Source organism: Podarcis muralis, chromosome 10 (assembly GCF_964188315.1).
Source record: "Podarcis muralis chromosome 10, rPodMur119.hap1.1, whole genome shotgun sequence".
Classification (NCBI taxonomy): domain Eukaryota; kingdom Metazoa; phylum Chordata; class Lepidosauria; order Squamata; family Lacertidae; genus Podarcis; species Podarcis muralis.
Window position 1 is genome coordinate 30888765 of NC_135664.1, and position 25920 is coordinate 30914684.

General features: G+C 41.8%; 1 protein-coding gene across 3 annotated transcripts in view; it reads left to right on the forward strand.

Moving 5' to 3' along the window:
• SRGAP1 (SLIT-ROBO Rho GTPase activating protein 1) overlaps window positions 1-25920 on the forward strand; it is a 110687-nt gene that overhangs the window by 75506 nt on the left and 9261 nt on the right. For all 3 annotated transcript variants that reach the window (XM_028745350.2, XM_077934685.1, XM_077934686.1), the window contains 13 exons: window positions 3367-3549; window positions 3935-4063; window positions 5576-5797; window positions 8985-9086; window positions 10483-10680; window positions 10793-10877; window positions 13930-13957; window positions 14738-14771; window positions 17971-18031; window positions 18643-18720; window positions 21818-21952; window positions 23160-23265; window positions 24141-24365. In XM_028745350.2, coding sequence (XP_028601183.2) covers window positions 3367-3549; window positions 3935-4063; window positions 5576-5797; window positions 8985-9086; window positions 10483-10680; window positions 10793-10877; window positions 13930-13957; window positions 14738-14771; window positions 17971-18031; window positions 18643-18720; window positions 21818-21952; window positions 23160-23265; window positions 24141-24365 — 1586 coding nt within the window. The remainder of the gene's footprint in view (window positions 1-3366; window positions 3550-3934; window positions 4064-5575; window positions 5798-8984; window positions 9087-10482; window positions 10681-10792; window positions 10878-13929; window positions 13958-14737; window positions 14772-17970; window positions 18032-18642; window positions 18721-21817; window positions 21953-23159; window positions 23266-24140; window positions 24366-25920) is intronic.

Genomic DNA, 25920 nt, shown 5'->3' on the forward strand with positions numbered 1-25920 from the left:
GCACACACATTTCCCCTTCATTTTTGGAGGGGAAAAAGTGCGTCCTATAGTGTGAAAAATACGGTAAATATCTAAGTGTCTACTCATAAGAAAACTGCACTGAGTTCAGTGGACCTTACTCCCAGGTAAGGATGTGTGGGGCTATAGTGTTTAATCTAGGCAGCCAGGAGTCCTCTGGATGACAAGATCTTTTTGCACCAGGTCAGTGAGGAGCACTTGCTTTTCAAAATTCTCACATATATACAGAACTCCCTGTGCACTTTTTGGACTGTTTCTGTAGCTTTCCCCCTCTGTGTCAGATAACTGGGGTCAAATAAGTGTTGTTTACTTTTTATAATACATGGAAGATGTATTATACATCTTGGCAGGTTCTGGACTCTCCTTCCTAGGAGGTTCTTAAGCAGAGGCTGAATGACCATCTGTCATGGATGCTTTAGCTGAGTTAACTACATTGCAGGGGGTTGCACTAGAAAGATGACCCTCGGGGTCCATTCCAACTCTGTGATTCTGTGTTCCTCTGATTCAACAATATTTCATTATGCACCTATTATTTTATGTATTTGTATTTTGTATAAATTGTATAGATAAAACATGTTCCATTTAAAAACAAAACATTTAAATAGCTACCATTCTGCTGGTAGAAAGGGGCGTATGGACATAGCCAGGATTTTTGTTAGGGCAGCAGGCTTTTGTTAGGGGGGGTTCAGAATCTCATATTTGTATTGACTTTTACTTACTGGAGGGCATCTGCCCCCCTTGGCTACACCCATGGGGGGCGCCACAGGAAGGAAACAATGTCGGAAGGGGATCACAGTCAGAAAAAGGTTGGGAAACACTGGTGTAAGGTATAGTATGAAGATTCTTTTCAGTGATTGCTAATCAAGTAACTTCCAGAATATATACGATTAACTGCAGTGCCTTTATCACTAATAGACAAAATACATAGTGTAGTGTCCAGGATCACATTCTTACCTGTAAGTATACTGATTTCTGTAATTACTTGTTTCCAAGACATTGGCACAACTGCACATGTGACAGTGAGATCCATGCTCTCTCACAGTGGTGATCCTGATAGTTGCCTAATAATAATAATAATAATAATAATAATAATAATAATAATAATAATAATATCTTTATTGTAATAGTTCTCCTTGCCTCAGTGCAGACTGAAAGTTGAAGAAAAGCCATTTTAATGGGTCATGCATTGACTACTTCCCCATGCCAGCAGCTCATTTTAGCCACCTCATTATTAGACAATGAATTGTCATATCACTGACATGAGAATTTAATCACACACTTGCAATCAGTAGATAAGGGATGTCATATGTTTAAGGAAAAAAGAACAGGTTAAAGGAGAAGAGGTTGCTGGAGTCTAGTGTGCTTCCCACCTCCTGCCAACATGGTCTTGGAGCATGAAAAGCCTTTTTGATTTTGAAAAATATCTCCTTTTGCTGAAGGGTTCTTTACGCAGTTGAAAGTCTTGCGTCTTTCTGAAGCTCAAAAATCCCATCCTTTGAGATGGACTACAAAGTGATCTTGCAGCATGTTCAGTACAAAAGTAAAAAGCTAAATAGCATGTGAAGCATGCAAATGGAATGAAAAGTATCTCCAAAATCCACCTCTTCCTAAGAATATTTTAAAAATATTCTTAGGCCCACAGGCCTTTTGCAGGATTTTAGTATTCTAAAAAGTGAACTGTGTCCCTTGACACAATTGATTTGAAAGGCTACTCTGTTTATATCTGTGTTCAAGCATACACTCTGATATGTATGTATGTTCTTCAAGTCCACCCTCTCACTGTTGTCTTGCTTATTCATTCAATAGGAAAACACTTCAGTTTGGGGGCTTTATTTGAACTTGCGAAAGCAGAGCTACAACATGAAGCCAAGCACAGTGCATAGTAACTAGGCAAGACGTATTTCAATGGATTTTATTTTCATTTAAATGCATTTAGTTTCACTGCTTTGACCTATGATCAGGCTTGAGACAGTGAACAAACAGCAGCAAATAAGCTTAGCCTGTAGCAGTTACACAAAAGGCCGTGTGGTTTTTGGGGATGGGGAAAACAATCCAGAAAGCAGCCATGGCTTCCTCTAGGAGCAAACTCATGTGTTGGGAGCAGACAGAAAATGGAGCCAGGATGGGACCACTGCAAAAATAATAGGGATATATCGACATACTTAGGAGACCTCCAAGATATGCAGAACTATTACTACTACTACTACTACTACTACTACTATTAATGTGGCAGAACATACACAAAAGACCCTGCCCAATGTGGGTTGAACATGCTGAGTAGCTACAGAATGGTTGACTGTTAATGGGAAAAGAAAAACAGGTAACTGGAGGGCAATGGAAAGAGATGTTGAATTTTGTAGTTGGGCTCCATTTGCTTACAATACTTGCAGGTGGGCATGTGTGGTTGCAGAAACCCTGAGCAAGAACACTCCTGCTAGGAGTTATGAAGACACTGCAGGATTTTGTTGGAAGTCTCATTTGTTAAAATTGTATTTATCAACCAAGGTCTGGATGGGACTGTTTTTCCTGAATAAATCATGCCCATAAATGTACTGGAGTGTATTTTATAGACTTTCTTTTTATCCTTTAAAGTAAGGCCTTGCATTTCCACGCGTTTGATGTAGCCGTTCCTACTTTTAAGATTACAAAACATTTTCTGAAAAGGATAAAATATTGAGTTTTATTGTATAATTAACAAATTAAATACAGCAAGTACTTTCATTTCCTTTCACTGTGCTCCTTATCTGTCAGGTGTTTTTTTATTATTTTTAATTATGTCTCTACCAGCTGTCTTATTTTACTTATTTAAACAGTTTTGTCTCTCTCTTCAGCCAAAAAGCTCCCAGAGGCAATTTTCATAAGTGTAATTTTGTAAGGGTTATTATACTTTCCTGGGCATTTCGAATTAAGGGGCAAAGTGTCCTTCTTATTTAAGCAGTCTGGGGGGTAATGATTGTCTACTAGAAGGGAACAACATAATGTTCAGGAGGGGAGGGAAAACTATCTCTGTAAACTTAGAAAAATACTAGCTTCAGAGTAACAGACGTGAATGGCATGTAACTCATCTCTGTTAACCTGGTCATAGCTCTGCAGTTCTTGCGATCAACCATGTGTGCCTTGCTGATCAAGGTAGATAGTGAAGATACATAGGGAATTATTCTCTGAGCCCCACCATTATTAGATTATTTCCTCATAAGCTGCTTGGATGTTTGAGCTGGTGCCCATTTAGAAGTTTTATTTATCACTTGGATTTTTAAAAAAAAATTCTATAGCCTGCCCAGAGTCCAAAGACTAAAACAGGTAATAATTCATTTTCTCTAAGCTCACCATTAACTTCTTCTGTCATAGGTCATGAAAACTTACCATATGTATCATACAGAAAGCATCAGTGCAGAAAGCAAACTAAAGGAAGCTGAAAAACAGGAAGAGAAGCAAATTGGGAGGTCGGGAGATCCTGTTTTTCACATTCGGCTGGAGGACAGACACCAGAGGCGCAGCTCTGTGAAGAAAATTGAAAAGATGAAGGAAAAAGTACATTTATCCATTAATACCACTTAATCATTTGAAGTTAATGAATTGTAGTTCCAATATTCTGAGGTGGGGGCATAGATCTGTTGTAAGGATGGCCAGTCAACAGGAGGTGGACTTGAAAGGGGATTGGAACTCCCATTAGTGCTTTTGTTGTTTTATATTATGATTAAGTCTTAAATCTAAGGCAGAATGAAGCTAAGCGTACACAGTGGAGACTTGAAAATAGCAACATACAGGCATATTTTGGAAAGCAGCAGCAATTTAATACATACTGACCATGTAGTCATTTTGCTGTTACTTTCTGAACATTCATTCGTTTAGAATTTGCTAAGTGAGATAACTGGTGCATTTTTACCATATTTTAATGCTATTCTTTCCCCCTCAGCGTCAAGCAAAATATTCTGAAAACAAGCTGAAATCCATTAAAGCCAGAAATGAGTATCTGCTCACCCTTGAAGCAACAAACGGCACTGTGTTCAAGTATTACATTCATGACCTTTCAGATCTGATTGATGTAAGTAGTTGGTATTCATGCAATTCTTACATGAAGGGGTCACAAAGCCTCTGAGCCCCCTACTCACTGCCCCCTTGGCCTTGACATGGTTAGGGTGGGTCACATTAGGGTAAAGCTCACATTAATTCTGCTGGATCTAACATGAACACAGATCTCTTGAAAATAGTTGTGTACATGTGTGTGCATGTACTTTCTCTTTTTCTGTCCCTCTGGGGCAAGGCTGATCTAGGAGAGAGTGAAGTGACCAGTGGAGGCAGCTACTGTTCAAAAATCCAGATGTGCCCATGGGCCTAAAAAAAGTTTGACTCTTAAGTATCCTGCTCTGATTAGAGCCAGGGTCTTGGAAGGACATAAGACAGTGGCCTGATTCACACATCACTTTAAAGCAGAGTTACACTAAATTACAGTTTAAATGTGAACACACGGCATGCGGGTGCACACTGCTGAAATTGCAGGTGTTTCTTCATGCTGTGTTGGGAAGCAAGCCATTTATTTTTTTTTTTTGGAGAAGCAGTTGTTTGTTGCTGAAGGGCATCCCTTAACATCTGGATGAACTAATACTAACTAAAGTTTCATTAGATTATTATCGAGACCTACATTGGCTCCCAGTACATTTCTGAGCACAAGTCAGAGTGTTAGTGCCGACCTCTAAAACCCTAAACGGCCTTGGCCCAGTATACCTGAAGGAGCGTCTCCACCCCCATCGTTCAGCCTGGACACTGAGGTCCAGCTCCGAAGGCCTGCTGGCGGTTCCCTCACTGCAAGAGGCCAAGTTACAGGGAACCAGGCAGAGGGCCTTCTCGGCAGTGGTGCCCGCCCTGTGGAACGCCCTTCCATCAGATGTCAAGGAAATAAACAACTATTTGACATTTAGAAGACATCTGAAGGCAGCCCTGTTTAGGAGAGTTTTTAATGTTTGATCTTTTATCGTGTTTTTAATATTCTGTTGGGAGCCGCCAGAATGGCTGGGGAAACCCAGCCAGATGGCCGGGTTATAAATAATAAATTATTGTTATTATTATATTCAATGAATATTACCATTTGTGTGGGAAACACACAGTGTTTCCCTTATGCACAGGCACTGCAGGTCTATATGCTAACTCACTGTTATGATTAGGTTGACCATATCTCCTAAAATTTTCTTGTGATAATAGGCATGCATTATACGATGGGTAGCCCATTTTCATTAAATATCCTCATTCCTTATACAAGAATTATGTTTTTTTAAATAAAAAAAACTGTTTAGAAGCATAAGATAAAGTTGGAATAACATAATGATCAATTGTAGTGCACAGTTCCATATGATCCAACTTTTCTGTCTTCAAAATGGTATAATAAATTGTGCTGTGGTAAAGATTAAATAACATTTTGTCAAGCCCCATTGAAAGATAAAGAATTTTACTATGGATGGTTTCTCTTATTAAGTGCTTGTTTGTTCATTAGATAGTACTGCTGAAATTTGCCTTCTGCTTTTTTAAAAAACACAACTTCTTCTCCTTCATATTCTGTTAGTGTTGCGATCTTGGATATCATGCAAGCCTGAACAGAGCCTTAAGAACATATCTCTCTGCAGAGTATAACCTTGAAACCTCTCGGCATGAGGGTCTGGACATCATTGAAAATGCTGTTGACAATTTGGAACCACGAAGTGACAAGCAGAGATTCATGGAGATGTATCCGACAGCCTTTTGCCCTCCAATGAGATTTGAGTTCCAGCCCCATATGGGTGATGAGGTCAGTAGCTGTTGACTTTCCATAGACAGAAAAGGATAAAAATCCAAACAATTTTTTTGTTTGTGCCTGGATGAGCACTTCCCTCTGTTGTGAACTATGATTTCCTTTTTGTTAGTGTCTAGCTTTTATCCACTCAAACAAAGGGTCTAGTTAGGGTAAAACGAGAGCCAACGTTATTCATACAGACGCAAGAAGATCAGCAAACAAACTACACCAAGAGAATGTTTTGTGTAGAACTTAATTTGCCAGCTGCTCTAAACAAATCCCATGCCAAATGAACCCTTCATTACTGCGCATTGAAATCTGCCACAACATGGGTAAACTCTCTGCAGCTTGGCCAAGTAGCTTTCGGCATACAAACAGAGCAAAAGGAAAGTTGTTTTTATAGCATTCTTATGCTGCTCATGTTTCTCTAGAGCATCCCTGAGCATCTTCAAAAGTATGGTGAGACACTGCCTATTAACATACAACTTTTCAGAAACTTGGAGATGGTATTAGAACCATCTTCCTACAGTACACATGTCCATTTTTTGTGTCTTCCCATGGCCTTTAGTCAGACTCTATACCTGCAAATTTCCATGCTGCGTCAAGCAATGCTGGGAAAAAGATGAAACCAATATCCAGAGCTTTATCCCGATTTCTGTTATAGATGTGTAAATATGTGGCTCTAAAGGGAAGCTGTTGGGTATTGCCTATGTGTCCATTATTACTGTAAACTCCCCATCTGTGCGTCAAATACACATGCCTAAAACAGTTCCATTTTACACATCCATGTGATTGCCGTCATTCCCGCTATTTCTTTTTCTTATATGGATTTCTCATAAACATATGTACAAACTAACACATAAACACACAGTAACAACCATACATCCCAGCGGGAGCCGCCCTGCTGAGAATCTGAGAGCATACTTTGCTGCGTCCATTGCATCCCATTATGATGTCCAGCAGAGCTTTTCCAGGTTGTACGGGGCCTTTTACAGGCTGGCCCAAAGGAGGTGGGAGAACCAATGGTAGCTCGCTGTGACTTGTTTGCAAAGCATTTTGAGGATAAAATTGCTTGCATCCACCAAGACCTTGACTCTGCTGTTATAGCAGATGAATCTCATAGGATGTCCAGAGCACAGTCTGGTCCTGTTGTGTTGGATGAGTTTCAGTTGGTAAGGCTCAAGGATGTGGACATGGGGCTCGAATCCGTCAGGGCGACCACTTGTGCTCTAGATCCTTGCCATTCTTAGCTGATAAAAACCAGCAGGGAGGGAACAGCTGCCTGGGCCAAGGAGGTGATCAATGCCTCTTTATGAGAGGGGGTGGTCCCTGCCTGCTAGAAGGAGGCAGTAGTAAAACCACTCCTTAAGAAACCTGCCCTGGATTTGGAAAACCTAACTACCTACTGATCAGTTGCTAATCTCCCTTTCCTGAGCAAGGTTCTGGAGTGAGTGGTCGCAGACCAGATCCAGGTGCTTTTGGAAGAATCTGATTTTCTAGATCCATTTCAAGTTGGGGTTTAGGCACAGAAACTGCTTTGGTTGCCCTGTATGATGACCTCTGTCAAGAGAGAGACAAGGGAAACATGTCCCTGTTAATTCTTCGCAACCTTTCAGCGGCTTTTGATACCATCAACGATGGTATCCTTCTGGAGCGACTGTCTGAACTAGGGGTGGTTGGCACCGCTTTGCAGTGGTTCCAATTCTACTTGGATTGTTGTTCCCAGAGGGTATTGCTTGGGAAATACTTTTCAGCCCCATGGAACCTTCAATGTGGGGTTCCACGGGGCTCAATCCTATACCCTATGTTGTTTAACATCTACATGAAACCGCTGGGTGGAGCTATCTGGAGGTTTGGAGTACGTTGTCTACAGTATGCTGATGACACGTAGCTCTATTTCTCCTTTACATCTGCAGGTGAGACAGTGGAAGTACTGGACCAGTGTCTTGCCTCAGTAATGGACTGGATGAGAGCCAATAAACTGAAACTCAATCCAGATAAGACTGAGGCACTGTTAGTGGGTGGTTCCCTAGACTGGATGGGTGGGAGATGGGTCTTGATGGGTTACACTTCCTCTGAAGGAGCAGGTTCATAACTTGGGGGTGCTCCTGGATCCTTTGCTGTCGCTGAAGGCTCAGGTGGCTGCAGTGGCCCAGAGTGCCTTCCATCAGCTTTGGCTGGTGGCCCAACTACGCCCCTATCTGGACAGGGATAGCCTGACTACTGTTTTCTATGCTCTGGTAACCTCAAGGTTAGATTACTGCAATGTGTTATACGTAGGGCTGCCCCTGAAGACAGTTCAGAAACTTCATCTAGTGCAGAATTCAGTGGCCAGGTTGCTCACCGGAGCAAGAGGGTTTGAGCATATTAAACCTATCCTGGTCCGATAACACTGGCTACAAATTTGTATCAGGGCTCAATTCAAAGTGCTGGTTTTGACCTATAAAGGACTGCAATACCTCAAGGACCGCTTCTTTCCATATGAACCTAACCAGACTCTGAGATCATCTTCTGAGGCCCTTATTCATGTGCCTCCTCCTCAAGAGGTCCGGAGGGTGGCAACACGAGAACGGGCCTTCTCTGTAATGGCTCCCCGTCTGTGGAATGCTCTCCCAAGGGAAGTTCACCTGGCGCCTTCATTACACACCTTTAGGTGCCAGGCAAAAACATTCCTTTTTAACCAGGTGTTTGCTTGATTTGATTGACATCCTATGCCCTTTAAAAATGTGTGGGGTTTTTTTGGGGGGGTGTTATTGAGTTGTTGGATTCCTTTTGATTATGTATATTGTGATTTTATATTTTGATTTTATTCTGTGAACCTCCCTGAGACCTCCAGGTATGGGGCAGTATATAAATTTAATAAATAATAATACATGGAACAAAACCACTGACTGGACAGAACAACCCAGTGAAGACTAAGCATGCTCAGTGCTGGCTGACTGCTGAGGGAGTAAAGAAACACCAGGTGGGAAGCGGAATGCAGTGGCTGGAATCCTGAACATTATGTTGCAGGTTCCATTAGTTTGGTTTGAATATTTATTGCCTTTAAGTAAGGCAGCATAGTTTGCATCACTTATTTTATTCTTGTCCTGACAATTGCTGAAGTGATCCACAGAATCATAGATACATGTGTTGGTGAACTCCCTCCCTGCTCCTCCCCCAAATGTTTACCTAATCTCTTCATTTGATATTTCATATTCAGGTTTCTCAGGTCAGTGTCCAGCAGCCAGTCCAAGGGGAACTCATGCTTAGGTATCAGCAGCTCCAGTCACGACTGGCCACATTGAAAATTGAAAATGAGGAGGTAAGATGGACTGCAGTTTGTCAGGCGTAGCATTGGCACTCCACATAGTGTCTGACAAATATCAGGGCCTACTAACAATGACTCCAAGATTTTTGAAAATATTATATTTGGCACCGAAAATGAGAACATATACAGAGAGGCAGACCGTTGTTCCATATAGCTCAGTACTCCCTGCTCTGACTGACAGTGGCTCTCCAGGGTTTCAGGCAAGGGACCTCCCCAGCCTTACCTGGAGCTGCCAGGATCGAACCTGAGATCTTCCACGTGCAAAGTGGATGTTCGTCCATTGAGCCACAGTCCTTCCTGGGAGGGAAACCAAACAAAACACCGGCATGGAAGGTTGAAGCAACTTTAGTGTCGTGCTCAAAACATGCTTTGTTGGGAGGTCAGATGCCATTGGAAGAAAGAAGATGCAGGTGGCATGTCCGCTTCACCACAGGGGGAATAAAGTAACACTCACTTAGGCAAGGGTACTGCCCAGGCTGACATGACCTTTTTCTTTCAAGGAAACAGCCCTGAAAGGGATGCGCTGGATCAGGTGGCTCTGAATCAGCTTTTGTTTCAGCAGATTGCTGCTTGCCCTGCCACCCAGAACACTCAGAGGGAGGCTGCTGTAGCCCTGAGAGAGGCCAGATTGCCTGGCAGGCCCAGTTGGGCCCTTCAGAAACACCTGGCCCTGCACTTCTCCTCTTAGGGCCAGTTTTTAAAAAGGGAGGGGGTGGACCAGCGCTGTTTCCCTCCCCTCCTTTTCATAGGACCCAGAGCGAAAAGGAGCAGCGCTTGGCAGCTCCATAGTAGGCTTCTTCTTCTGCATCTTCCTTCAGCAGCCTTCCCAGAAAGCTCACGGGGCAGGGAGGGCCAGACCACCAGGGAGACATACGGAGGAGGTGCTGCCAGGGTGGTTTGGGGAGTCTCAAAGGGGAAATTGCTCAGGACCCACTGAGCAAAAAGGGCTGTCAGGAACTAGTTTGTTTAGTTTTTGCACTTATCTCATAAAATGCATTTAACTACTTGATTGCAAGGGGGGGAAACCCTCACAAAAAAATCCCAACACAATAACATCAATAAAAACAGTTGAAAGCAGCTGTTTAAAACATTCAATAAAAATAATTAAAATCGACGATAAGATAAAAAGGAGAATAAAACACATGTCGGCAATCTAAATCTCCGGGTGGGCTTGCCTGAACAGTGAAGTGAAGGGGGCTGCCTGGTGTCAATAGGCATTCCATGTTTTGGCACTGCCATAGTAAAATATGGATTTCTTACTAATTCAAAACAAGTATTATGTAGCACCTGTAACAAGTACATTCAGCAGCTCCCTTCTTCCTACTGATGGTGGAACATAATTGGTCTGTTTTTCTGCTTGATACTATGAAGTGCACCTTTTTAACTCCAGGTTAAGAAGACAACTGAAGCTACTTTACAGACAATACAAGATATGGTCACCATTGAGGACTACGACGTTTCTGAATGTTTCCAGCACAGTCGTTCAACAGAGTCTGTGAAGTCAACAGTTTCTGAGACCTACTTGAGCAAGCCTAGCATTGCGAAGAGAAGAGCGAACCAGCAGGAGACGGAACAGTTCTATTTCATGGTGTGTTGCCTGCTTTCCATGTGATATGCTCTCCCCACCCCCACCCCCAACGTTCTTGAAATGTAGATAGCACCTCTTCAGATGCGAAATGCATTGATCTGTGTCTTTGCAGAAATTCAGAGAGTATCTGGAGGGAAGTAATCTCATCACAAAGCTCCAAGCAAAGCATGATTTACTGCAGCGAACACTTGGAGAAGGTAAATGAATCGGAATAAACCTCAGAATAAATCTGCTAAAATATTTACAATGCGTATATTTAAACCCATGGTTCAGATGTAGCCAGAAGCCATGATTTTAAGCTATGTGAATGATCATGAGGCTCACGTACTCCCTGCCCTTCTTCCACTTTAGCAAATATGGGAAAGAGATTGAATGCATCCGCTTCCTTTTTTGGAACTAACGACAGGTGCCCATGATATCTAAACTCAGGAAACTATGACTTGTTTAAACTACAGTTAGTATAAACAAGCCAGAATCAAACGATGGTTTCAGAACCTGGCTTGTCCTGAAACCATAGTAGATTAATCACAGAATCTATACTTCTGTTAGGAAATATTCTGGTTCCTTTACCAGTAAACAAAAGCAAAGCAAAATATAAAACCCCAGAGACCTGAAAGCCAGTTTATTTTACGTACTGGATTGTCTCAATTTGGCTTGTATTTTTGGTGGGTTGGGGGAGTACATGGCACTGTTTCAAAAAAAAACAAAAAACAAAAAAAAGCAGGCAGGGTGAATAGAACAGAAAATGGAGAAATCTTTCTTTGGCAGAATTAGACAGCCCACTGTGCAAGGTCATATGTGACCTATTTTGTGTGCGAAACATTCTAAATTATAACTCCTAGGAGTCTGGGTATCTCTGTCTCTTAATAGCATTACCTTGCATCTTCTGCTGCCGAATTTATTAACTACTTCCCTGTGGGCTGAAATAGTGCCTCATTATGAACAGAATGCATTATAAACTTTCTATGCACCAGCATGTTATTATCAGTTTGTTCATTATATTATTGAGAAAATGTGCCTTGCATTTTAAAATGTGCTCCTTGTAGAGTAATCCTTGTAACGGTGGGATTTCCTGTATTATCATGAATCACAGAAAATCTCTCTTTCATACTTTTCAGTGGGATTAATAATCAGGCTGTTGCAGGCTTGCAAAAACAAGTTTATAAATATCTGCTACCCACAGAATGTAATACATGCCTGCCTATATTTTCTGCCCTCTGCATAGTCATATCCTCTGGCTTTCTCCGTAGCAGAGCTCAGGATCAGGCTGTAAGAATCACAAATATATATTAGCAGCTTTTTAAGGCCAACCCCTTTGCTTGGTTCTGTGCTTTATTTTCCTCTCCCGCCCCCTTGCAGATAATACAAGATAATATGAGAAAGTGGTGACATTTCCCTTTATGTGAAATCATAAATGTTATGAAACAGGCTGGATAGTTGTTTCTGAGCCCAATTAGCAACTTTGCACGCTAATGGAAGCCTTTATTTCAAAAGTGGGTCGAGTTGAGTTTTAGTGCAACTAGAACCATCCCATCCCTCAAAAGCACAGATAGATTTCTGTTTTCAAATCACCGTTTCATAACACATGTGCTAAACTTTTTCTGGCAGAAACTGCAGCAAATGCAAGAGTGAAAATTTATACTTTAAATGTTCTGCCACCCACGTGCCTTGATTGTGCTTGTTTAGAATAATATAGAACTAGCATCTGTTTGGTAAACGAGAATGCATTGAACTACAGATCTGTTTTATGCATGTGTGATTGAACTTCCTGTCCTAGGGTGCAAGCCAACATTTTCTGCTGCTGTGCATCCTCCATTTGTTTCATGAGTGGTAGTGCTGCGGAACTGCTGTGCTGTTGCCCCTGAAATGCATGAAGTGTGCATAGTAGCCGTGTTGGGCAGATGTGCACCAGGTGCTTATATTACGTAATATGCAGTTAAGCATTCTTATGCAGCACACATTTAAATATTTACTCTCATAACTACCGTATTTTTCGCCCTATAAGACGCACTTTTTCCCCTCCAAAAATGAAGGGGAAATGTGTGTGCGTCTTATGGGGCGAATGCAGGCTTTCGCTGAAGCCTGGAGAGCGAGAGGTGTCGGTGCGCACCGACACCTCTCGCTCTCCAGGCTCCAGGAAGCTATCCGCAAGCCTTGCACGCCCAAGGGAACTCCCTTCGGAGGACGCCCCGCGCTTCGTGCAGCTGTCCACAAGCCTTGGGCACCTGGGGGAACTCCGCCCGGGCGCGCAAGGCTTGCGGGCGGCAGCCTGCAGCGCGGGGCGCCCTTCGGAGGACGCCCCGCGCTTCGCGCAGCTGTCCGCAAGCCTTGGGTGCCTGGGGGAGCAGCGCGGAGCACTGGGCGCCCTCCGTAGGAGGCTGTGGAGGGTGGCGCGGAACTGCCCACGCTCCAGGACTTCTTGCAGCTCCGCGCCACCCTCCGGATCGCAGCGCGAAGCCGCGCGGGGCTCCGGAGGGTGGCACGGAGCTGCCTGCGCTCCAGGGCTTCCTGCAGCTCTGCGCCACCCTCTGGATCCTGGCGCGAAGCCGCGCGGGGCTCCGGAGGGTAGCGCAGAGCTGCCTGCATCCCGAAGCCTGGTGCGCGCTGAAGAGCGCCCCCGGGCTTCGCGCACCTCTCCGCACGCCTGGGGAGACCAGTGTGGCTCCCTAGGCTTGCGGATAGCAGGCTGTTCTGGGGTCGGGGGAAGCTCGGGCTTCCCCCGCGCCTGCCCCGTGCCTGGGGAGGGGGAAAATTTTTTTTCTTTATTCTCCCCCCAAAAAATTAGGTGCATCCTATGGGGCGGTGCGTCCTATGGGGCGAAAAATACGGTACATCTGCATCTAAGGACGATGCATTTTTAAACTCTACGGCCTTTGGCAATATGCCTTCCAGCCTTGCCAGCCCTTTCTCTTTATGTAAACTTTGAATAGCTCATTAAAATATGCAAGCCTTCAAGATTGCTTGAAATTTTGTTTCGTTTTACTTGCAAGCAAGCAAGCAAGCAAACAAACAAACTCTTTACTCCCATAAGACAGAAGCTTTAGTACAGCAGCTTCACATACTGGCTTTGCTTTTCGAACATTTTAACACTGGAAGTGGTAAAACAGTTCCCTTGGCATGCAAGTATAACTCTTGCGCAGTTAAAAATAATTGAAGATTGAAGAGGAACTAGATGGTATATGTATAGTTTCATGGAAAATCCACTTTTAGTTCCATTCGTTTTCAGATTATTGTTTCCTTATCTTTTAGGTCATAGAGCAGAATATATGACTACAAGGTAAGACAGTGAAACTTTTTTACGTGGTTTGTATTACAAAAAGCTGTAATTATAATAACGTTCACAATCAGGGGAAATAAATGTTGTGGATGATGAGTGCAATGTTGTTCCATACGTTTTCAAAAATAAACATGCACTATTAATGTTAGCAGCTTTGTTGCATTCTTGTTACACCCACCATGAATATTAATACACAAATCTTATTGAATTCCTTAACATCCTCTCAGATTTTGTGCTTTGTTACTATTTACCTTTTGTCTAATAAATATATTCCCTTATCTCAGACCACAAAGTCTTCCTCCTAAATATCAGAAATACAATTTGTTTAATGGTGATTTGGAATCGTTCACCTTGATCCCCAAGCAACTCATTTCAACACCTTATCATAATGGCCAAGGTCTTTTATACTACTCTGAGGCAGACATGTCCTGGGGGGTCTTATTTCCTAGCTGCTCAGTATAATACTTCTTGGAGTCAGGACAAATAAACCCACAGTATATACACAGTGATGAAGGAATACCAGAATTCTGAGGATGATTAGCATTTTCAGTCTATTAAAAGACGGTAATTTTTTTTTGTCGGTATGTAACATTTTCTGATTAACATGTTGCTCAGATTGACTCAAAAGACTATGTTACAATATGCTGGTTCTGAAAACCCAATGCTTGTATAGTTTTCAGGAATTCCTTATGCTACTTAAAGTACTGTTCTGTTTATTTTTTGACTGCTGTATTTACATCTTCATCCTGTGTTTCCCCCCTGTTCTGATAACGCTTATAGCCGAGGGCGAAGGAACTCCCACACAAGGCATCAGGTATAAGGCTATTAAATTGAACATTTACCATCTCTTGATTATTGGGGACTGTCTGCATTAAGAAATGAGAGGGGCATGTCACACTTTCCTGGTGTTTTTCTAGTGGATCTCTAGAGAAATTAGCTATCCCTAATGTCTTGATGGAATCCACTTTATGTAATGAAAGGTGAAACCTCCCAGATCCATAGTACCTCTTTCGCAGGTGTGCAGGAAGTTGACAGATGCAGGCTGGCTTTTGTTACCATTTCCCAAATGCCAGATCTGCCTACCTGTCCCCCCAGCACAGCACGGTAACTTGCTTTTTAAACCCAGTAAAGACTTACAAACAGCTTGTAGTATCACATAAAACACTGCTACTTAGAATAAGCAAACAAAGGCCATGCTTTGTATACGGATCTTCTCTCAATTTATAAAATAAGCTATATATTTTTAACCATAAGTCATTCACAGCTGCGATTGGGTCCAGGGTATGCATTTACTATGGGCTTTCTGGCCCATGTGTTCTTTTTATCCCTTTGGCAGCATGATGGACAAATGGGAGGTCATCTTTCCAAATAATATGGGATCCTTTTGAAATAAATGCATACCCTGTTGAACTTTTAAGATCCATTGCCCTCAGTAGGATTTTAAGGTGCTGAACTTGACCGTAGCAATTCTTCAAATCAGTTTTGTGGCTCATCAGCATGCCACATACTCCTGTCATTCACATGGGGACTGTACTGATTTCTTAACCAACTAATGCTAGTCCAAACAAGCTGGCAGGATCAGAAGGCATCATACAAAAACTTGTGATGGCAACTCCAAAGTAGTTTGCTCCTTCCTAGTGTCACGTCTCTCATTTCCAGTTTGGCTCTATTTATCTGCTAGTTGTAGCACCTGGAAGTGTCTGTAGTAAAGGAAATGAGCCTGTGTTCATTAATTACTCTGAGTGATTTGGCCTCTGTTTACAAAGACCCTAGGATTAATGTGCAGGGCTTCTTTTCACACAGAGATTCATTGTCTGCTCCCTTTGGGGTCCGTACAAGGTACAGGCACTCTATCAAAATGCTAGCCACCAGAATCATAGAATTGGAAGAGACCCTGAGGGTCATCTAGTCCAACCCCCTGCAATGCAGGAATTTCAACTAAAGCATAGACGGAAGCTTAATAGCAGGCATATGACTAGCCTCTAATACCCAGGAGGTAAAATTATCCTGGCCTTCTTGTACTAAAGTCAAAATCCAAACATTGTAAAAAACATTAGGAGACAATGGATGTGAAAACTATTAATCAGAAAAAGAGAGAGGATAATTGCTTTCCCCCATAGAGCTAGTGACAGAACACAGATATGCCTTCAGAATACTAACTATGTAGTTTTCATAGCAGCGGCAGGAGAACAGCTGTAGTAATACTCTGACAAATTGAGGCCAAATTATGTCTAGGCAGACCCTCCTGCATCTTGTTTGCTTCTTTGCTTGGATAACAAAATCGGCTGTGGGAGGCTGAAATTTGGGGTGAACTTATAGTGATTGGGGCAGGGGGTGGTGCTTAGTACTTCCTGGCATTTGCCCATTAAAAAAAGCACACCGGGCTTTCCAGGGGTGGTGGAAAAACCCCAGGGATCATCTGTGAGAACATTTTTCTCATTAACAAAATGGTAAATGCATTATTTCAGTTCATGTCATCCCATAGTAACCTTGAGTAATGGATTCCTTCTTGTAGTAACTTCCTGTAAAGGGACTGAAAAATCTATGACAGCTTTTGTGATTGCATTGAATTAGGTGAAATTTTAGCAAACCATTTCATAATGCTATGGAAATACATTTAACGGTGCATTCATTTTAATCTTGAAATTTCTTACTGCAAACAATACCCTTGGGGTTGCTTTACATTCCTTGCATATTTCAGCTTTGCAAAGGTGAATGTGGTTTATATAAATTTCCCCTCTCCCTCCCTCTCTCTCTCTATATATATGCATTTATTAATTTTGTAAAACTATAGCATTGCTGTTTATTTCCCTTGAATAGCTTAATGAAGATGCTCTTAGGACTGCAAGGATGTTGAAGCGAGGGCAGCCCTAGGCTACAGGGGCCCAGTGGCCAAAGCAGTTGCTTAACTAATTACGAGTAATTTTTTCTGTTATTATTTATTTGGGCCATATGTCATAGCAGTATAGCATCATCATAAATTATATTAAGGCATAAAACTAATACAAGGCATAAGGCACTACATTTGTAATCTAATACATAGGACGAGTTCAAGTGTAATAACCTAATAAACTATGGTTTACAGTCGTACCTTGGATTCCAAATGCCTTGGTATTCGGACGTTTTGGCTCCCAAACGCCGCAAACCCGGAAGTGAGTGTTCTGGCTGGTGAACGTTCTTTGGAACCTGAACGTCCGATGGGGCTTCTGCGGCTTCTGATTGGCTGCAGGAGCTTCCTGCAGCCAATCAGAAGCCACACTTTGGTTTCCAAACGTTTTGGAAGTCAAACAGACTTCTAGAACAGATTCCGTTCAACTTCCAAGGTACGACTGTATTAGGCTGAGTGTAGTGTCTGCATACTCTTCATCTTTGAAGATTCTGTACATCTTTCTTGCTCCTGGTTTTATATTCTGATTAATAAACAGAGATCAAGCCACAGTTTCCCAGCTCAGGTGTAACAGGAAACTGTGGTTCTTAAACTGTAGTTTGAGAAACCCTAGAAATACACAAGCAAAAGAAGAAAGAAAAAGGGGGGAACACAGAAGCACATTAATTCTTGGTAAGATTTATTAGATCAAGGTTGTTACATCTGAACTGGAGTTCTGAAAAATGCTGACAACTCTTCATGCTCCCAAGTCAAGATTCTATATTTCCAATGTGGTTTCCTTGTCACTGTTAGCAAAGAGTCCAGTTTTTTTAAGGTACTTGCTATCACATTTGGTCAGCTGCCTTCAAGAAAAACATACAGAATGCATACTTATAAAGGCTGTGCATTACTTTCTGCTCCTGACAAACTGAGGAAGATAATTCAGTTTGGAAAGATTTTATTTTTTTAAGATAAAGCCTTTGATTCTCAAATGCATTACTGGAACGAGCATGGTTCTAGTGAGGTTTGTGTTTACAGATCATTATGAGTTTGAGGCTGATTCCTAATAGTGATAATTCCTATTTGCAGAGATAATCTCTCTTATATTATTTGTGGTATATTTTGGGTGATTTTTCTTCCTTCATAGGACTCTGGGCAAGTAATCCCCCTCATTGTAGAAAGCTGCATCCGGTTTATCAACTTGTATGGTGAGTTCCAAAATTCAATTTTACTTAATCCTAGTTGGTGTTTCTTCAGAATATTGTGCTTATTAATAATTATGCTTTTTTCTGATGTTTAAGTCACTTTCTAATTACAGCCAGAGAAGGTCGTAAAGCTTTAATCCAGCATTAAGGAGGCTCACAGTATGGCAATGTGAGGAGCTCTAGAATAAAGCCTAGTGTGGAACAACACATTCATAAAACAACAGGGACAGTGAGGCTGTGGAAAGGCAGCAAAAAGAATGGAATTATGAATAGAATGTACACAGTATAATGGCAGAAGCAAAGAATGGGCAGGGGAAAAGGGTCAGGAGCAAGCTAAGAGAGGAAGTTGAGAGAGAGGAGGAGGGTATGGCTTCAGTCCTACCTCCACTTACTGAATTCAATAGGACTTACTTCTCAGTAGACATGGTGAGAATTGTGGCATTAGAAGTCAGAATTGTGTTTCAAAATGGTGTAAACTGCTTTTTTAAAAAAACAAGAAACAAAACAGGTTATATGTCTAATAAATCAGTAACAAGTCAGTATTTCCTCCTGATTTGAAATAACTTGGTACCCAATTTAATGACGCATATTTCTTTCTTGCTCTTGTTTTTCAGGTCTCCAGCACCAGGGCATTTTCAGAGTATCTGGCTCCCAGGTGGAAGTCAATGATATTAAAAATTCATTTGAGAGAGGTAATTATATTTTCTGCCATGCATACATAATTGTATTTTGTTCCATTTCGGTAACGTGAGAGCCAGCGTTCTAAACCTTTTAACCACACAGAAATGCTTCCGTTCCTTGAAACTTAATCGTTAATGCACACAGTGGTGTGTCCTGATAAGCAGATACGCCGGACGGCGGCCCGTTTGACAGATTCTGCATCTCTGTCCTTGTGGGGGGCTGTTTCAGCAATACGGATACTGTAATACCTTAGGGTAACATGCAGATTCCTGCAGAAGGCGTGTAAGCAGTTCATGGGTGCAACACATTCAGGTGGCAGCAGTTTAGTGTACTGGTTCAGCAGATCCAAAGCCAGCCATGGGCAAGGTATGGACTTTCTCTTAATGTCTTTCAGACTCTGCTTAGGACTAGGGTCAAGTCCCACAAAGTGGCTTTCCAAGACATGGCTTTTACTAGAATAAAAAAATGACCCCATTCATAAATTCAGCATATGGTACACTCGTCCCAGGACTTAGCTAGAACCTTTCCAGCTTTTCAGCAACAAGGAGCTTTCAACAATAGCGAGAAGGGCTTCAGGCGTTTTATCTCCCATATGTATGCATACTGAAATGTGATTGTGAAAGTCAACATGGAAATTTAAGTGTGTGACCACGTCAGGATTTGAACCTTTGGGCTCCAGCAATTATCTTAGATACTGATAGAACTGTGAAAGTTACTTAAAAGTATAATAACGTGTGCCCTCTTTGGGGATATGGCTGCCCACATTTTAATTTACAGCCAGACATTTACAGATTGTTTTTTTATTCAAGTAGATCCATGGAGAAAAGTCAGTCCTTTAAATAAAATGAGGGGGGGGGGGATCAGTTCAGGTCTCCAAATCAGGAATACACAAGAATCAAATCATGCTGAAACACTTATTTGTGGATTGTTTTTGCACAACCATTTTTTTAAATTAATGAATTTGGCTAAGCCCTCCTTATTATTAAGGGTTATATGAAATGAAGTTGTCCCACTTGCACAAGGACTTCCTGCTTTTTCAGTGGAACTTAAACTGCCTCGCCTTCCTCTCTCCATTCCCCAAAACTTTCTTCAGACTCCCCAAACACATTCAGGAAATATAGAGGGAGGGACGATTCCATCGTGCAAGTGGAAGTCCTTGTGCAAACTGTACATTTTAAATTATTACAAGGTCATGTGAGCAGCCAAAGACTTTAGTAATAATTGCTTCCAGTACCTTACATGTTAAGTGGCATGGGTAAATTTCTGTAAAATTGTCAGCCACAAAACCTTACTTGTGTTGTAGCTTCCATGCCACTTCTTTCCTACGCAGTTCTTCTTTTGCACATTAATATTAATACCACTTTATTCTTTTCACTTCTAGCTACTCTCTCCTTTCATGCACGTATGCCTCTTTTTCACTGCTTTAGCTTCAGGTCATGCACTCATCTGCTCACTTAAGGCAGCTACTTTTCCCCCTCAGCCAAAGCAAGTGACCGCCTTCGTTTCTCATTTGAACAGTTCCCACTGAAACATTCCGTGTTAAAAGGATCATTAGGAAAGAGATCAGGGACGCGGGTGGCGCTGTGGGTTAAACCACAGAGCCTAGGACTTGCTGATCAGAAGGTCGGCGGTTCGAATCCCCGTGACGGGGTGAGCTCCTGTTGCTCCGTCTCTGCTCCTGCCAACCTAGCAGTTCGAAAGCACACCAGTGCAAGTAGATAAATAGGTACCGCTCCAGCGGGAAGGTAAACAGCGTTTCCGTGCACTTCTCTGGTTCGCCAGAAGCGGTTTAGTCATGCTGGCCACATGACCCGGAAGCTGTACGTCAGCTCCCTCAGCCAATAAAGCGAGATGAGCGCCGCAACCTCAGAGTCGGTCACGACTGGACCTAATTGTCAGGGGTCCCTTTACCTTAGGAAAGAGATCAGAAACAAAACTGCTCGTGTCATAGCATTGCAACCACTCTTGGAGAAACTATGTTCAATTCCTGTTGCCTCGCCTCAAAAGTATATATTGTAGAGCTCGAAAAGATACAGAAAAGGAGCAACAAAAAAGATCGAGGGAGTGGAGGAGCTCACGTGTTTTTATTTATTTAAACGAACAAAATATTAGATGTTTAATCTAATGAAACGCATATGCCGCTTAACCATGAAATAAATCTGCTATGTGGTTTGCAGATAATACAAAATATACGTTGATTCTAAATTGTCAATAAAAAACAAAATTAAAATACGAAAAAACAGTGGTTTAAAAATATACATAATAGATTGAAATTACAGGTTAAAATATTTGTCAGCTTTATTTACATATCTGGGGCAGGCTTGCTGAAACAGAACAGTTTTTAGCAGGTGCCTCAAAGAATACACATAAGGCACCTACCTATGAGGAAATATTACAGCGTTTGTCGCTTTAAAAAAAAAGTCTAGGTATTAAATCAATATAAATTGTTGACTTTCTCAAATATCAGCTGCAGTGAAGTGCTAAGCATCTTGCTTTAGCTTTTAAAGCTACCTAAACTGAAAACAGTTACCCAACCAACAACCTTTCAACTACTAGCATCCCCCTTTTAAACACATTTTACGGTCTGAAATCTCGATCTTTTCCACTGGGGGATGGCATTTAGAATCCATTTTTCTCATCACAATACACAGCAGTCCGCATGTTCTTGAAATCTCTTTAATTACTTTTTTCGGCGCTAAGAAAGATGTGCACCTTGAAGACATCTATATTTGCTTGGTATGTGACTTGACTGAACAAATGGTTGCAAAGACTTACTTGACGCATGCTGCAATCCTCAGACCATTTTATTAGATCTTTATTTCAGTGGGACTAGTTTTGAGTAGGTGCAATAGTCCATAAATAGACCATATGGATTTATTGCATGTCTGACCCATTAAACTTTTTTCTCAGCTGATGACTCAAGGCATGCCTAGCCTATGCAATTAAGAGGAATGTTTATTTTACTCTCTTACATTCATTTTAATCGAAGATTGGACTTAACTAAACCAGTTATTATTTATTTAATACAGCTCAGGATCCTACTAGGTAGTAAAATGCTGTTCAGCTAGAATGCCTATATTAAGTATTTAACTTGATTTATTTTTGCAGGTGAAAATCCTTTGGCAGATGACCAAAGTAATCATGACATTAACTCAGTTGCTGGAGTACTGAAGCTCTATTTCCGAGGGCTGGAGAACCCTGTCTTTCCTAAGGAAAGATTTAATGATCTTATTTCTTGTGTCAGTAAGTTAAATTTGTTTTAACAGCTTGTAAAGTTACTTACTAATAAATTCACTAGCACCTCAGAAGTCCCGCCAACCAATTTCCGTAAGACAGTTTGCTATCCTCTGCAGTTAATATATGTGTATTTATACATATTTCTGAATCTGCTCTCAATGTACCGTTGACCTCGTTGTAGCAGGCACACTGCCTTTCCAGAACACAGGAGATATAGTGAAATTCAGTGCTGCCCTGCTACAAACGTTTTGTCCGTGCAACTTTTCCCCCTTGCCCAATGGAAAAAATTTTCTCGTCTCCCCCTGCATGCATCCTGACTCCCCCGCCAGCCAATGGAGGGCATGTGAGGGTAGGAACTGGACCAGATTTAAGGTGAATAAATCATCTTAACAGGCTTGTGACCATAGCCAAGGTGTCTGAGAATCCTATGTACCTGCAGAAAAAGGGGATGACTGTTCCTTTGAGTGACAAGATGTTCTGGTCAGAAGGGAAGCAGAGTTTATTCCCCCAGTTTAGAATTATTCCAGATATGGGCAAAATACGCTAAAGAGTTTAATTGGCCATTTGCTATCAGCTGGAGCTTGATGAGATCAGCAATATTACAGTGGTACCTCGGGTTACATATGCTTCAGGTTACATATGCTTCAGGTTACAGATTCCACTAACCCAGAAATAGTACCTCGGGTCAAGCACTTTGCTTTAGGATGAGAACAGAAATCGTGCTCCGGCAGCGTGGCGGCAGCGGGAGGCCCCATTAGCTAAAGTGGTGTTTCAGGTTAAGAACAGTTTCAGGTTAAGAACGGACCTCCAGAACGAATTAAGTTCTTAACCCGAGGTACCACTGTAGTAGGAAATGTTAGAAATGATGCCCTAGAAATGAGCCAGTGTGGTGTAGTGGTTAAGAGCGGTAGTCTCGTAATCTGGGGAACCGGGTTCGCGTCTCCGCTCCTCCACATGCAGCTGCTGGGTGACCTTGGGCTAGTCACACTTCTTTGAAGTCTCTCAGCCCCACTCACCTCACAGAGTGTTTGTTGTGGGGGAGGAAGGGAAAGGAGAATGTTAGCCGCTTTGAGACTCCTTAGGGTAGTGATAAAGCGGGATATCAAATCCAAACTACTACTCCTCCTCCTCTTCTTCTTCTTCTTCGTGCCGTATACTGTACCGTCACATAGCCAATGATTTTACTTGTATGTTGTCTACTTGTATGTTGCAGGAATAGAAAATCTCTATGAGAGAGCTCTTCACATACGAAAACTCCTCCTGACTTTGCCCAGATCAGTCCTTATAGTGCTAAGATATCTTTTTGCTTTCCTCAATCAGTAAGTACATTAACTTCCGATCAGAAGCACTCTATTGATCTTTAATTCTCCTTCATTTTAACAGAGGAGAATATTTCAGTTGGCAGCAAAGCCATGATTTCCAAACAAACTGGAATAATTTTTACCCTGAACTGAGATAGCTCACTGTAATAGGAATGACTTGAATGCAGCAGTTGTGCAAATGTAAAATGAACTGCCCAAAATATTTGCATAATTGAGGAGAAGAATAATAATTATTATTTGAAGCTTCAGTTGTAATAAACGCTTAAGTTATCCTCAACAGCTGCTTCAGGATGATATAGCAATATATGAATCCTCATTTCCATCACTATAGAAAGGAGATTGAAAACTGAAAGTTTGAAATAGCCCTTGAGAGTGTCAGGCTATATTTACATGAACAAAATGTAGTTTGGTTTCAATGCAGTTTTGGTTCAACTCCTGTGTCCTTGACAGCACCAGGTGCAAGGTTTTCAGGGCTAGAAAACCTCTTGTGCCTGTTACATTTCTGCAAGTTTTATCTTCGAGCTGTAACTGTTCAGATACTGTTGAGTTGCAGTTCCTATCACCTCTCAACATTGGGCATCCCATCTCATGATCTCGGCTTTAGATCTTCAGCCCCAGTGTAGTGTTACCCATACATCTTCTCACCAATTATTCTCAGTCATTCAAGTAACCCATATATCTTCATGTCAGCCTGTCACAAAAAGATCTTTTAATTAAATTGCTCTTACGGCATTCCAGTGCAAGATTAAGCAACCCGCTTGTGGCGGGTGGGTTGAGTAATATTGTGTATGCAGCTTAAGCATGCGTTTTTGTTTCGGAAGGTCACATAACGATCCCAGAACCCTCTTCTTCTTTCCCCTTTTTTAAAACAGCCTTTCGCAGTACAGCGATGAAAATATGATGGATCCGTATAACCTGGCCATTTGTTTTGGCCCAACGTTGATGCCTGTTCCAGACATTCAGGAGCAAGTGTCGTGTCAGGCTCACGTGAACGAAATAATCAAAACTATCATCATTCACCATGAAACCATTTTTCCAGATTCTAAGGAGCTGGATGGCCCCGTTTATGAGAAATGTATGGCTGGTGACGAATACTGGTAAGCTCTTCATTCTTTTGCCCAGGTCGGATTGCTTCAGTTTGGTATGAATGACTTTTAGTGTGTGAAAAGTTTCACCCGTTTACCATTTTTTTTAAAAAAAAAAAAGCTATAGATACCTGTAACTCTGGGCCAAACAATGTGTGACGTTAGTCACTTGTTTAACCAGGTCAGGGTCCACACCAGTCTTTTACTGAAATTTGCCCCCTGCCTGGCTCCCGATTCCTCCCTTTTGCAGTAAACAGTGCTGCCATGGGCAACAAGCAGCCAGAAGGAAACAAGTGATAATATGCTTTCCTTTTACTTTTTTAAGAATTTTATCTTAAAATTTTATTGTTGCTCAAATGGATATTGTGCTGCGTTGTATATTTATGGTATACTTAAGTAAAAAGGAGGGACGCGGGTGGCACTGTGGGTTAAACCACAGAGCCTAGGACTTGCCGATTGGAAGGTCGGCGGTTCGAATCCCCGTGACAGGGTGAGCTCCCGTGGCTTGGTCCCTGCTCCTGCCAACCTAGCAGTTTGAAAGCACGTCAAAGTGCAAGTAGATAAATAGGTACCGCTCCGGCGGGAAGGTAAACGGCATTTCCGTGCGCTGCTCTGGTTTGCCAGAAGTGGCTTAGTCCTGCTGGCCACATGACCCGGAAGCTGTACGCTGGCTCCCTCGGCCAATAAAGCGAGATGAGCGTCGCAACCCCAGAGTCGGCCACGACTGGACCTAATGGTCAGGGGTCCCTTTACCTTTACCTTTAAGTAAAAAGGAAATCCAAGTACATAAATATACAACACAGTTATCAAATATTTGTATGCCTGTATATTACTTACTTTTTTATGTGGAAACTACTTCAAGATCTCTTGATAGTAAGCTGTCTTAAAAGTAAGTGGTTTTTGTGAACTGCGTGGAGGCTTTTGACAACCAGGCAGTATATGAATTTTATGAAATAAATAAAATATTTTTTTAAAAATGGCTTAAATAAAAATAAACCCTATTTTTCAGCAGAAAACTGGCATTGGGGTCTAGACCTAAAACGTATTCTGACTTGATGACCCACAGCTGTTTTTTCTCTAAAATAAAACTTGTCAGGTTGAGCAAGTCTGCTTGTGGCCCACGTGTTTTCCAGTCTGTCAGCTACGTGAAATTATGCCTAATATCATTTTAGTGGTTTTAAAAGCCAGTTGATTAAGGTCTACTTGACAGGGAAATGGTATCAGCATAAATGGCCATGTTACATAAAAGCAGATGTTTGTGCCTTTCGTAAAAGCATGCCAGTTTGGTCAGATTTTGTGCGTTCCAGGTAGTCATTTTTAAGCAAACTGCCTTGTTATCTCTTCCTTAGTTTTAGCACCATTTCATTATTTTTTAAAAAAATTAGTGCTTATGCTGCTGTTATTCTGTCTTTAATTATTTTATTGCAAGCTGCATTGAGGACCAATTTGTGGGAAAGATGACTACAAAGTGTCCTTTAGGGCTGAACAGATTTAGCATGATTGTTATTTGCATTAAAAATAAATAAGATCTTTTGGCTGGTTTTATTGAACATCAGCTACTCCCAGT